Here is a 15,055-nt window from a genome sequence, read left to right on the forward strand (position 1 = left end):
GGAGGCTGTGTGTGTAATGAGTGCACATAGTGTGAAACAATATGTAATTTCATCTCTGTTTAACTTTTTTTTGTAAAGGCAAATACACTCTAAAGGGGACTGAGTAATTTCTGGCAAAGTCTAAAGGGGGAAATCAAGATTAATTTAAAATGGAAAACTTGGCAGCATATTCAAGAGAAACACAAGACAGAGAAATAACTGAGAAAGAAAGTAGGAATTGATACAGTGTAAGCACAGAGCTGAAGGACAAAAAAGATGACATGGCAGGGAAAAATATATGGGGACTTAAGGAGACATTTGACATGAGTGGAGAATGCAGGAGCAGGTGTTAACCAAAAAAGCCAGTGTTGAGAGATTAATAATCAGAGAGGGTAGGTAATTCATATTGCATGAAAAGGATTCTCCTAAGACTTGTAAGTATTGCACAAACAGCTTAATTACTTGACTTCAGAACCATTTCTTAGGGTTCCTAATGCACATTTTTCCTCGTAAAAACCACAGAAAGACTGGATCATCAGTTGGGTTGGGACCTTCAACAACATAACACAGTCTTACTCAACTCAGTAGAACAACTGGTACTGGCAAAATGCTAAGAATCAGTGATTAATAAAATAAAATATTTTTTTTTACTATTTGCTTTGCCTGAGTGTGTTTGACTGCAAAGGCATGTTAAGAGGCTGATGTATTAGGGTCAATTCTAGGACTGAAGAATATTTTCTGGAGATGAGAAGGCGTTCTTCCCTTGTCAGGTTACCCAAGATGTTCCTCATATTCTTGTTCCTTACAACTACACTCTTGGTACTCCATCCATGGTCCCTGGTTATGTCTTGACATCTTTAGCTTTCCATTCATTCCCTGTCCTTCCTTCTGCTGATACTGTTTGTTTGAGGCACCATCCCTGGAGGTGTTCAAAAGACAGGTTGATGTAGTGCTGGGAGGTATGGTTTAGTGATGATGCTCCTTGTTTGTTGTGTGGGTGTCTATTTTTGTCAGTTAGGTTGATGGTTGGACAAGATGATCTTTAAGGTCCCTTCCAACCTAGAAGATTCTGTGATTCTGTTTCTTGCCTTCAGCTCCTATTGGTGCTCTCTTCATTTAACAACTTCTCCTTGGCGCTTTACCTTCTATGAGGTGGGGGACTGGAAGCCCTATCTTTTATTGGCCCAACTCCATACCCTCAATGGCACTTTAATCTGTTTTCATGATGGCCATTCAGATCCATCTTTCTCCACTCCCTTTTTCCACACTCTTTAAATCAGTGTTCCTTGCTGCCAGCTGTTAGTGGGAGAACGTTTAAGCCGGATGCCAGACATTGTCTGTGCTCTCCCATCTGGATCCCTGTGCTGCTGTAGCTCCTGCAGAAAGAAGAAATCCCATGAAAGCAGAGTCTTTTAAAAGCCCACTTACACCCTTGGAGCATGCTTAGGCATGAGTGATTGTGTTTAGTGTGTTGTGCAAATTCAAGGTTGTCGTGTCTAGTCCTGTGACAGTTTATTTACAAAGGTAACTAATCTGGCAGGTTAATACTGCTCGTGCAGGGAAACCTACAGTGTAGGATCAGAGACACGAAAAGAAGGAAGGATAAAGCACAAAAATTATCTGGGCTGAAAGCAACTTTCTAATAATAATAGAAGAGAAAATGAACTCAAAACTGTCATGGGTTTTGGCTCAGTGAGGATGAGAAACAGTGCGTTTTATCTCCCTGGAATGATCAGATCAAGGAGGCATTTATATGCCAGATTTTCATCGCATTTATTCTGAATTGTAAGTGATCTGTGATGTTGGCTGACTGGTGAAAAGTGCCTCAGATTTGAAGGCCCTTTAAAAATGGAGAATGTGTAACTTTTCTACTCAGACGTGCACGAAACCCATGCCAAGGAAGCTGATACGACTATTGAAGTGAATGGAAATTATGCAGTTTAATTGAGGTGTTATTAACCAGTGCCAGGTAGTTTAAATGCGATTAGCTGGTTGTCCAGTGCATGCCAAATGACTATGTTTAGATCTTCTACAACAAAAAATTTAAATATTTTTAATAAGCTAATATATGCACAAACTTTCTCATGTGGATTTTTCAAAAATACCGGTAGTGCGAAACCAATGAATATTTCATTAGATCCTAAGATGCCTCAATCAACAGTAACTAGATTCCTCACGTCTGTTGTCCAGGAAAGCAGCTTTGGAAAACTTTAGTAACAGATAAAGATAGTATCACTTAAGAATTCTGCTTGCAAATCTTTCCCTGCTGATGGTAGAAAACCATCATAGTATTTGTTATCCTATATCTAAGAAGCAGCATTTGAACATATAATTGCTAATTTATAAAATGTAAATAGGGAAAGTTGTAGCCAACCAGGTAATATCTGTTTTATCTGCATTTAACTGATGCAATTTAATTATTTTTCTGTGTTTATTTTTCTGCTCATTTGTAGACTGGAGATTGTAGTTGAACAGTATGATCAGATAGGGATCAATGCTTTTCAGTAAAACTCTTAGCTGAGGAACTTCCACTAGGGTAGTTTTCTTAGGTTGTCTAGTCCATCCAGATCAGTTGATAGGATGGGGTAATTTCTTGCCATCTCTTTTGCCAGTGCTTTATCTGTCCCTGTATTCAATATTCAAAAAAACCTCACCTTTATTTTTATCTCAGAACAGTCCAGAGCCTCAAGGAAAGAGGAGACTTAAGTATGTTAATGGATCTGTGCAGCCCTGTGGGCTTTACTGAGCTTTTGGTTTCAGAAGTAGAATGCAGAGAGCAGTTACAGCTTTTTCCTTGAAGTTAGGATCATTCTGATACACTGCATTAAAATTTTCTTACAAGCTGAATCTCTGAATCTTTAGACGGAGATACTAAGGGTAGCTAGGCTTGTGTAGCAATGATATTTAGATCAGAAGCAACTGCTATATCACCTAATTTCATGCATCATCTGAAACTGGACAGCCTTTCTTGCCTTCCTACCATTCTTTCAAATTGTCAACAAAGGCATATCTTTCGGGGAGGTATCCAGTTTGATTTTCTTTTTATAAAAGTATTTGTAGAAGTCTCATGTGCAGTGTTACTGGCCAAAGAAAATGTCAGCCTAGTCTGCATGTTTTGAAAACTAAGGGAGTTTCAGAAAATCTCTTTACAAAGGCATTTTTCTTTTAGTGCAAAAAAAAGACTTTAGAAACTTTAAAGGGAAGAGAGAGGCCTGTATCAGAATGGGTGCAGGAGGAGGAATCATAAATGTTGATTTTCTGAGTTTGCTGTATTGCTTATAAGTGGGGGGTTTTTTTGTTTTGGTATGGAGTTTGTGGTTTTGGTTTTGGGGTTAGGTTTTGTTTTTTTGAAAGAAGGAAGCATTTATTGGGCCATGAAACGTGTAAATCAGTAAATTATGTAACATTTATGGATGAAGGACTATCTACTTTATCCTGTTGTTCTTGAGAGACCAGAATTCTCATAGTACAGGAGGGTTCTCCGGCAACAGTTGCATGAACTGGTCCTGCACTTCCCTCACGGGGAATTTGGCAGCATTTTAAAATTTTGGAGACTGCTAGAATTAAGGAACTAAGTCCTGTTTCTTTCTCTCTGCCTGTATAAATCTTCTGTGTGAAAGAGCTGCATGCCTTACAGAAGTGGAGTAGCCTAAAAGGTTACGGTTTAAATGAGTATCGTTGGACACTAAAGCTAATGCATGAGATGAATGGCATCACTCTTAGATCACTCTTACCTTCAAAAAGGGCAAGAAGGAGGACCCAGGGATGGAGCAACTAATCCTGGAAACTATTCTCTGGCCTATGAACCGTAAGGTCATTGCGGGGAGGCAGCATGGATTCACAAAGGGCTCAACCAACACTACTAACCTAGTAGTGCTTTTGGCACTGTCTCCCATAAGATCCTCACAAAGAATGTGGTAAAGAATGGGCTGGATGAGCAGATAGTGAGGTGGTCTGAAAACTGGCTGGATGGCTTGGCCCAGAAGGTGGTGATGATCAATGGTGCAAAATGTAGTGGGAGGCCAGTAACTAGGGTGTACCCCAGGAGTCAATCCTGTTCAATATCATCATTAATAATCTGGATGATGGAACAGAGTATACCCTCAGCAAGTTTGCTGATGACACAAAATGGCGGGGGGAGAGGAGAGTGGTTGATATGCCAGAGCATGGTGCTGCTACCCAGAGGCTGGAGAAATGGGCTGACATGAACCTCATGCAGTTCAATGAGGGCAAGTGCAAAGTCCTGCACCTGAGGAGGAACAACCCCATGCACCAATATATGCTGGAGGCCAACCAACTGGAAAGCAGCTTTGCAGAAAACTGGTGGACACCAAGTTGACCGTGAGCCAGTAACCTGCCCTTGCTGCAAAGGAACTGAATGGTATCCTGGGCTGCTTTAGGTGGAATATTGTCAGCAGGATGAGGGAGGTGACCCTTCCCTTTTATTTAGTCCTCACGTGGCCATGCATGGAGTGCTGTGTCCAGTTCTGGGATCCCCAGTACAAGACACGTGGACATACTGGAGAGAGTCCTGCAAAGGACCGCAGGGACAGTTAAGGGAGCATCTCTCATCTGAGGAAAGGCTTAAAGAGCTGGGACTGTTCACCCTGGAGAAGAGAAAGCTTGGGGGAATCTCATCAATGTGTACGAATATCTGAAAGGAGGAAGTAAAGAAAGCAGAGCAAACTGACGCCATTACCATTTTAAGTTGGCACCATGGTTCAGCTTCAGGTTGTTTCCTGTTTTTTTGCCCCTGATCTTAGACTGCTGAGATGGATTTAGATTTTTCACTTCCATATTACATTTTTTTTCTGTTATAGAGAAGATAATATAAATTCATAGAGCATCCCTTTGCAGGAAGGACATGGACCTGTTGGAATAGGTCCAGAGCAGGGTCATAGAATCATAGCATTGTCTGGGTTGGAGGGGACCTTTAAGATTATCTAGTCCAACCGTCAACCTAACCCTGATAAAAAAAATCACAAAACCATGTCACCAAGCTCTATAGGCCATGAAGATGATCAGAAGGCTGGAGCATGTCTCCCTGTGAAGGCAAGTTGAGAGCTGTGGTTGTTCAGCCTGGAGAAGAGAAGGCTCCAGGGAGACTGTATAGCAGCCTCTCAGTACCTAAAGGGGGCCTACAGGAGAGATGGGGAGGGACTCGTTATCAGGGAGTGTAGCGACAGGATGAGGGGTAACGGTTTTAAACTTGAAAGAGGGGAGGTTTAGATCAGATATTAAGAAGGTGAGAGTGTTGAGACACTGGAACAGGTTGCTAGAGAAGTTGTGGATGCCTCTTGCCTGGAAGTGTTCAAGGCTAGGCCAGATGGGGCTTTGAGCAACCTGCTCTAGTGGAAGGTGTCTCTGTGCATGGCAGAGGAGTGGGAACTAGGTGATCTTCAAGCTCCTTTCCAGCCCAAGCCATTCTATGATAAGTCTTCTCTTGCTTAAAGACTTTCAGTTTTTTAGAAATGCGAAGTCTTGTTCATCAGGTACTTTGGTAATCATTAAAGTTCACCAAAGACAGCAAAAATACCTTAGCTATGGCACTGTCTTTACTGAATCTGCAAATATTCTTTCCTTGTACATCTGCTCTGACTCAATAGACCTACAGTGCTGAAGAGGTGCTGTTGGAATTATGTAATTATACATCATCTCATCGCTACAGGGGTTGTAGTTTGTAGCTGCCTTGCTAAATCTCACATGAACATGGATTTACATTCTCCAGGACAAATTCTAGATGTGACATACCTCTTCAGTCATCACTCACAGACATCTTTAAAGCATAGCTGAAGTGTTCTCCCACTCTCAGTTCATGCTGTGATAGCTGAAATGTTACCAGAATCTTATTGCATCTCCCTCATGTCACAAGATGCCTCTGTAATTAAATCTGTGGAATCTATTAGAAGCAAATATGTAAAGAGGGACTCATTTCTTCATTTCTTGGTAGCAGGATGGCCCCCACTTGCAATGGGGAATGCCCTAGGAACACTGTAAAACCCAGGAGTTCCTAATCTTGAAGTAGGAAAGTGTGTTGAAACTTGAAGAGTTGTTTATCTGGCATACAGACATCTTATTATTATATGCAGTAAATTATATATATACATAGGCAACAAAACAGCAATGCTTGTTCAGCTAGTTATCCTTTTTTTCTTTTTTTTTTTTTTTGGGGGGGGGTGTGACAATGCTGCTTATCTTGATTTCCAGTGGTAAAACATACCACGAGCTTCTATCTCTGCTCATGCAGAAAGTCCCAGCTGACAAGTTGAGCTTTAAATGGGTGGTTAGCCACAAAAGGGTGGCGAAGAGTTCACTACTGCGCACTGAATTCTGAAGGCAGAAAAATAACTATTCTAGACTGGGCCAAAAAATGCTAAATATTTACCTGAAGGGTCTGAGTCTTGTATTGCTGTCAGATACTCTGGGGTTTTTTAATCTGCATTTAGTAATTAAGTCTGCTTCATCACCTTCATGCTTAGTGCTCAAATGAAACGTGCGGAGGATTTGGTAATAATAGTAGTACTGACGTTGAGAGAATACATTTTTGTGAACTTGTGCAGTATATCTTTTTTGTCTGATGTTTTTTTGAGATCAAAGGTTGTCAAACCTCCAGAACCAGCCACATTGCATGACCATGGATACTCACTGGTTAATAACTATTAGAATAAGTAGAAGTCTGGCATTTATTACTGTTTAAGAGGAATGACTCAAAGACTGATCTATGTGTGTAAATGAAAGAGATGCTTTATTTGCATAAAACATCTAATAATCCTCCTCAGAATTAGGAACAGAAGCCATTTGAGGCTATAGCGCTGGAAGGGAACACCTCACAACAGTATTAGCATAATATAGTCTCCTAAGAGTTGCAGGCATGCGTCTTGGCAGTCGCTGGATACATCAATAAAGCTTTTGAAGAATCATCTAAATCTTTAAGGCCTTTTCTGCTGAATGTGTTGACCTTACAGGCTCACGAGTAAGCTTTCATTTTGTGGGGTGGGTGGCAGGTTCGATATGTTAAGCATCAATTCAGTGGATGAAAATGATTCAGGCCCTAACAGCTGGTCTGCTCTACACACTAGTTTGTAGATACTGATTGATTTTTATCTTAATGAAGGATCCGCTTATCTGATTTGGGGTTTAAGTTTTGCTTTTTCTGCTAGTTTTCACTCCCTCTCCTTCTAGTTGTAAACAGCTTGATTTGTATTTAATAGAGGGGGAAAAAAATCCTTCTGTTGCTTTACAGCATTTGCAGAAAGAAGCATTAGCCTATTAAAGGCCATATGAACTGATGGATTTAAAGTATTAGGTTTTGCCCTGTAGAGTGGAAATACTTCTCTAAGTCTATGGCAGCTTCTGAAATTTTTCTGAAAAAATGTCTGTATTTTGTGAGTGGACACAACAGCTACCCTGGGATTAATACACACGTTTACCTAGAACAGTATTTTTGTGTCTTCAAAACAGGGTGTCTTGCTAGAGCTGTTACGGGGTCTTTAAGAAGACTCTGATCAGTTACCTTCACATCTTAAGGCCGCTACATGCCAAGTTCTGTAATTAATGCAATTGTGAATGCACATTTGAGAAAAGATTGAGTTATTGTCATTGTTTCAGCTGGGATGGGCTTAACTCTTTTTTCTAGCAGATGGTGCAGTGCTGTATTTTGGATTTGGGATGAGACACGGTGTTGATAGCATACTGGTGGTTTTGGATGTTGCCAAGCTCTCAGGGCCTTTTTTGCTCGCACACCACCCCGCCAGCGAGTCGGCTGGGAGTGCACAAAAAGTTGGGCAGAGACATGGCCAGGACAGCTGATCCCAACTGGCCAAAGGGATATTCCATGCCGTGTGACAACATGCTCAGCATATAAAGCTGGAGGAAGAAGGAGGAAGGGGGGGAATTTTCAAAGTGATGGCATTTGTCATCCCAAGTAACCGTTACGTGATGGAGCCCTGCTTTCCTGGAGATGGCTGAACATCAGCCTGCCAGTGGGGAGTGGTGACTGAATTCCTTGGTTCACTTTACTTACATACGTGGTTTTTGCTTTACTTATTAAACTGTCTTTATCTCAACCCATGAGTTTTTCCTCACTTTTGCTCTTCTGATTCTCTCCCACATCCCAGCCAGGGGGAGTGAGCAAGTGGCTGCATGGTCCTGACTGCCAGCTGGGCTTAAACCCTGACAGTTATCCTGCAGGAACAGCACTTCTTTGAGACCTGTTGTCTTTGTGGTTTCTGTGACTCCCCCTCTGTTATAGGGTCCTATACTTTGGAACTTGTGCTAGAAAAGAAACTTGGGGGGGGGATGGTCTCCATGATTTGTGCACCAGTTGCAAAGGTGCTAGTGGGTCCACAGAGTAGGTACGAGGCCCTGAGACAAAAAGCTTTCCTCTTACATGTATGGCACGTGCACAAGCTGTTTGATTAATTGGGAATATAGCTGGAAGGAGTGGTAAGGAAGCTGCATAGTTCTCAGTTATTCTTCTGTTCCCTGGCAGAGTCAAATCATGTCAGTCTTCATAGTTGCAGATGTCGTACAGTGATGACTCTACAGCAGTCACAGTCGTGTTTCATTATTAGTTATCACCAGCTTTTTCCTTGCTCCATTTTGGTGTTATTTTGCATTTTCCATGTCCACAGAAAAAAATTATTATTTACTTTTCTTTTTATATACTGAAAAGTCATTATCTTGTCCCTCTTGAACATCTTTTCTCTGGACTAAACAACCCTCACTCTTGTACTGTTTCCTAATGAGCTTTATTTTCAAGGCATCCATTCATTTTTCTTTTGTTCTTCTCTGTTCTTGCCTACGTGTTTCTTGAAACGCGTTGTCTGTCAACAGGGAGCTGCCAAGGTTGAAATAGTATCAATCAGGTCGACCTATTTAAAAAAAAAAACAAACAAAACTTCGTGATAAATAACATTGTTGTCTGATGCCAGCACGTTATTTAAAAGCTAGAGGCTGATGCATTTACTGTTGCTGTTATGGTAAGTCTGAAACTTAGTAAAAGAAGTCACTTCAATGAGCTCAGCAGAGCGCTCCGGTCACATCTGCAGGCTCCGATAAAAGGCATCTCATTCACCACTGCTTGCTACGTTTCTTTCTTTTCCCTGCATCTCTCCAAACATGCTCTTCTGATCACTTTGATAAAAAGCTATGCAGTTGTCTGTCAGTTCTCACTCTGGTTTGCAGAGCTAAACGCTGTATCAAGCACTAGGTGGTTTTGTTATCCAGAAGCAGCAGCGTGATGGGACGGAGATGGCAGTAATGGGAAGTAAAGGCATGTCTTCGGCCAACTTTTTAAGTGTTTCCTTGGATTCAGTCTTGGATGAGAGGGTTAAATAGAGCTGGAGTTTTACCTTCTGATGCTGAATTGGTGGTATGTAGAGTCCTCAACCCAACAGAGGTGACAAACCTGCAAACACAGTGGTCTGGTCTACCAGTTATTGCTGCTGCCCTGATGCTCTGCTTTGCTCACCTGCTGAAATGGCTGGCACAGCGATTGCCTTGCTGTAACCTCCCTTGTTTAGATTCCTGCACGTTTAGATCAGCTTAATCTTTACTTTATACACTCTAAGAACTGCATCCAAATAGTATGGTTTGTTCCCCAAATCATCGTAGTACATTTCAAACTTATTAAAAGCCGGATAGTGGTACACAAGTAGTTAACCATTAAGAATATTCATCTAGTTGAGGATGTTTCTAGGGATGTTCTCCCATTGAATATTCCTACTCTAATGTTTCAATATCTTTTATTAATGAATAAGATAATAATGCATAGCACTTTCAGAGGGATGTGCAGGATCCAAAAGCTGAATCGAAACAAATTCATGCTATAAATGTCTTTCCAAACTATATACCATTTAACTGGATGTCATCATTCTGTTCTGGATTAGGTGATGAAGCTTGTCTGTACTGCAGAGGAACTCCCATTAGATGACTCTCTATAGATACTTCTCTTTGGTCTTGACCCATCGACTACTTTAAAATCTTAAAGTTCAGCATGAATTTTTGACATGTATTTATAGATGCAAATCAGGTAGCATATATGTAACTGGGCCAAGATAGAGCTTTTAGTTCTCTTCAGACTTTCTTTTTCCCCAGTTACCATAGACTTCACCTGTGTTATACCTCTTACTTATACTATACCTTCTTATTTTGACTTGCCCCTTTATTCAAGGTCAGTGTGTTACCTGAATTTTACTGCTAATTTTCTGCACATTTTCTCAAAGACTGTTTCTTGTCGGTACCTTTACTAAAAATTATTCAAGCCATATCGCCTCTGTTACTTCACAATTCTATCAAATCATATTCTGACATATCCTCTTTTTCAGTTTAGACTTATCCCATCTTAAAATTCATTTAGAGTACCTCTGTAAAAGTTCTTTTTCCTGGCTCATTGCTCCCAGATCCACCTCCGTCTCTCCATACTCCACTGCATCAAATACAATTAGATGTCATCTTTAATATTCTTTTCTGGTTTATTTCATGTCTCACTAGTCATCTCCTCAAATATTAAGATATCGATCTTTTTCCACCTTCATGTGAAAAATAAGGATGTTCTTTATTGCTGATTTTTCAGCTACTTTTCAGTTTGCTTCTCCAGTGAGCATCTCTTCCGTTTTCCTCTCATAACCTTCACAAAAGGGAAAAATCCTTTTTGTAAAGCTACCAGAGCTGTCTTGTCGTCCTTCTTAAAACTCTTTCTCAATTACAGCGTATTGGTCAGGTAGTTGATAATGTTTGTGTAGCATGTCCATGTTGCATAAGTTATTTTGGGGCATGGTAGCTCTTTTTGGTACATGTTTGTGCAGTGCTTCAAACTGATGAATAATGTTATCTCCAAATTAAGAAGACACTTTTGCAGACGTGGTGAATACTGACAATGAGTTAATTAAAATGTATTCCAGCAACTATAGAAACGGTTTTATGGCCTGGGGATCTACAGAATATGCCTTCTTGGAAAAGATGGTTTCTATAGTCTTAGAAGGCTTTTTTTCCCAGTTGCTCATTTAACTAATAAACATCGGGCTCTGAACACATTTATATTCCAAAAATAAGTAGGAACAACAGTAGAAATGAAAGAGATTTTGTCCTGTCAGTAATTTCTACGAGTAATCAGACTTGAGAGGGAAGATTATGCCTATAATTATTTTTTTTATGCATTATCAATGAAGGAAAAGCTACAGGATACTGTGTATATATAGTTTTGCATAGAAAATGTTCGTAAAAGAATAGGAACTCTATCTGCACTATAAACATATATCATTAAAAAGATATTGGAAGTTTGTAAAAGTACACTTGTGTGGGGGAGTTATCTCTTGATTTTCAGCTACAAAATATCAAGTATGCTTTAAAGTCTTCTTTAGAAAGCACTTGAAATTCCTAATATTGGTGGAGGGAGGTGGGAGGAGAATTGATATTCTCCTTTCATAGGAACCTAAGCACTACTGCTGGAGAGCATGGAAGGAAAGAAAGGAAAATTACAAGTTTTCTTATTATGTTCAAATCTTAATGAAATTTATAAAGTGAACAAGTAAAAAATACATGATAAGTTAATATATTTTTTACAATGTAAAGCTTTTCTAATACAAAAGAGGTGGGTGGGGCAAGGAAATTTCAGTCTTTATAGTTCTTGGAGATAAATCAGAATTTGTAACTATTTGCAATTGATCCTACTATCTTAGGTTTTCAAGATCAAAGCTGTGCAACTGGCAGGAAAACTTCTTCCAGCCTTCAACACACCTACGGGTATACCATGGGCAATGGTGAATCTGAAAAGGTAATGAATTATTTTTTGTGGGGAAGCATGTTACTCCCCCTCCCTCCAACTTAAAATTAGTAAAGGTGTATGTCAGGTTTTTTTCATAGTGGAACTGTAGAAAATGCAGACAAATTGGCATTCCTGGCACTTCAGTATAAGTTTAATAGAGTTCAGAGCATTCTACATCATTAACTGCAATAAATTGTGACCATGATTTTTTTTCTGCTGATTCGACATGACATTTGGAACATACCCACTCTATTATGCCATGTGTTGCCCTAGAGCTTAATTATTGGTTCTTTAGTCATTAAAGACCCATTAAAAACCAAAATTGTTTGCAGGCCTTGGTTGAATGTGCTGGGGTTTATGTGCTGTGTGAGCTGATTGTTACCTTTAGAAGACTCACAATGTTTGAGAAAATTATGGGACTCTGAAGATTTTAGTTCATTTTACAGTTCGGCTTAGGTATAAGGGCTAGTGTGCTGAAGTCTGCTATGGTCCACGGAGATGGAGAGGCTAATTTAGATATTCAGGTCAGACACTAAATTAGATTGTTTGTATTGCCTCGTGGAAGAGATTTGCCTTGTCTCATTTACCTTGTATTTCTTATTCAATGCTGGGATTTCCCTCAGAGTTTGCGAGAATGTTTTTGACGCGAGCCGCTTTTAAAATTTTTATTATGTTCTTAAATAGTGGCTGAATTGAGCTGCATGTCCAGATTGTGTGTACTTCTCGGGCAGCACAGGTGGCTGGTTCACTGGCTAGAGTAACAGAGATGGTTTAAGAAACTGTAGGCAGTAGATACATGGATACTTATCAGTAAAACACGTAGGTTGGGCGTCAGAGCGCAGTCAGGAAGGCAGGACCGGGGAGGAGGGTTTGCAGTAGGCGGAGGGGAAAGGATTGGAGTGCCAGAAATTTCCTGTGTGCTGGTATTGTTTATGCATTTGCTGTGTCAGCCTCTTGGTAATGTACAGGACATGCCAGCATCACAGTGGTGACAGAAAATAGTGGCTGGCAGGCCGGGGGGCAGTGACCGTAGCAGGGGTGCAGAAGAACACTTACCATGAGGCTGACCTGCAGTAAAAGACAAGCCCTGAAAGAAAGATTCAGAAGATTTTTCAACTTGTGTTTTATTAGCTTTTGCATTCATAATTTAACACTTAATTTCTCTTTCTATGAGACCTGTACTAAAATAACCCTGAGACAAGCTCTGATTCTGTCTCTCTACACTCTGTAAACAGTGGTTACTGTTTTTTAAAAGGTGTTGTTCTGTCTTGTCAGAGCTACAAATACTGCTCTGTTGCCAATGTTTTTCCTTTACATTTTCTCTTTCTAATTTATAATTTAAAAAAGTAAGAAGGCATTCCTAACTGATTCTCGTCTTACTGATAACTAAAATGTTTTATGAAAGGAATTAGAAGTGATCTCTAGAAAAATGAAGTTAACTTCAGAAATTAAAAGACTCAATTCTGAAAGGTGAAAACTCTCAAATTAGGTTAAACCAGAGGTTGTTCAGGAGTTATGAGTTAGCAAGATAAAGCACAAAAGATGCAAGGTATATGATGTTTGTTTTGTTTGTTGTGCGGGTGTCTATTTTTGTCAGTTAGGTTGACGGTTGGACAAGATGATCTTTAAGGTCCCTTCCAACCTAGAAGATTCTGTGATTCTGTTCTCTGTTGATTCTTTGTGAGTCTGAGGAATTCATAATATTCTGCCTACAGTAAACATAGAGTTTTCCTATGTAGATACAAATAGGGCCCAGTCCCATCGTGCTGGAGTATCTAACACTGACCTGAAACACATCCCACACGAGTAAAGGGAACGTGGCAGATGTTTGGCAGAACAAGGCAGCGAATGCTGCCACCTTGAGAAGTGCACGCGCCTCCTCTGATGGTTGCTTTTGATTCTTACTCTTGGGAACATAGAGTGAATAAACAACAATCGAGACTGGGCCAGTGCTAAGTCATGATATTTCTGGGACATCAAGATATTATGTATTTTAATCACAGGACTTTTTGTTGATGAGCTTAGGGTCTCTTTTTTCCAAAAAGACCCAACCAATGAACCAACAGATCAATCAAACCACAACTCCTGTGATCTTAAATATGGGTCAGTATTTTGCTGTTACTTGCTTAATTTCATGCAGTGATTGTTACTAGTGCTGTGCACAGTAATTCTGAATTTCTTGTTGTTTTCTCCCTTTTTTCTGCATACTTGATTGGATTCAGTGGTGTGGGTCGAAACTGGGGCTGGGCTTCTGCGGGCAGCAGCATCCTCGCTGAGTTTGGTACTTTGCACATGGAATTTGTCCACCTCAGCTATTTGACAGGGGACCCCGTATACTACAACAAGGTGAGTCTCAGATTCAGTTTTTAATCGTACAAGTATCTTTTACACTGTTTCATCATAAATTGCATAAAAGGGAAAGTACTTTCCATACTGCGTTCTATATTGCATTCTTGGTAGCAGGTAAATTTTTTAATACTTGTATTTCTGTCACCAAATAGGTGACTTTTTCAAGTAGAAATTTACAACAACACAAGTTTTCTTATTTGTTTCAGCATACATCTAAAACTTAAAATTTTAAACATATTTGTGTGAGCAGTCCTTTATGACAAAAATGTCCTAATCCTCAGGAAGCCCTCAAGAAAGCTTCTGGGTTCAGACTAAGAAAATTTACTATTTTAAAAAAAAAATATTAAATGAATGTTATTAGTGGTGATCCTGATTCTTGATTTAATTTAGGTCATGCACATTCGGAAGTTACTTCAAAAAATGGATCGTCCTAATGGACTTTATCCAAATTATTTGAATCCAAGAACAGGCCGGTGGGGTCAGCGTAAGTATTTTTATTTTATTCATTCCTAATTAAAGCTCTACTCCTGTTTTGTTGCTGAGTTGGAGATCAGAAAAATTATTCTGCAGAACATTAACAGCATTCCTTGAGAACAGCAATGTAGAAGGATTACTTAGAGTTGAGATCTCCTGAAACCAATTTTTTGCCTGGCTCTCTCTGAAGTTACACAGCTCGATTTTTATGGTACTTTCTGAAGCAGCATCCTACTAAATCTGATTCCTATCCGAACTTTTATCGGTCAATAAAATCTTCAGTAATACAGAATGAGGCTGCAAATGGTTTCCTCGTTTTGATTTTGTTCCTGGTTTTGTTCTGCCAATCACCTGGTTAGTGGGTTACTGTAAGGTAATGTATAAGTAATGTGGGGGTTAAATTTGAGCTGGTATTAGGGACTGACATTTACAAACATCATTCTTCTACTTAGTGGCATTTGAAATGGCTTGATGAGCCTCCCAATA

At 39.8% G+C, this 15,055-nt stretch overlaps 1 protein-coding gene across 1 annotated transcript in view; it reads left to right on the plus strand.

Moving 5' to 3' along the window:
• Positions 1-15,055, plus strand: part of MAN1A2 (mannosidase, alpha, class 1A, member 2) — a 145,644-nt gene that overhangs the window by 83,876 nt on the left and 46,713 nt on the right. Inside the window, exons 6-8 of the mRNA XM_014957151.1 lie at positions 11,661-11,755; positions 13,969-14,092; positions 14,486-14,579. Coding sequence (XP_014812637.1) covers positions 11,661-11,755; positions 13,969-14,092; positions 14,486-14,579 — 313 coding nt within the window. The remainder of the gene's footprint in view (positions 1-11,660; positions 11,756-13,968; positions 14,093-14,485; positions 14,580-15,055) is intronic.

This window comes from Calidris pugnax, unplaced genomic scaffold (assembly GCF_001431845.1).
Source record: "Calidris pugnax isolate Ruff unplaced genomic scaffold, ASM143184v1 scaffold225, whole genome shotgun sequence".
Taxonomy (NCBI): Eukaryota; Metazoa; Chordata; class Aves; order Charadriiformes; family Scolopacidae; genus Calidris; species Calidris pugnax.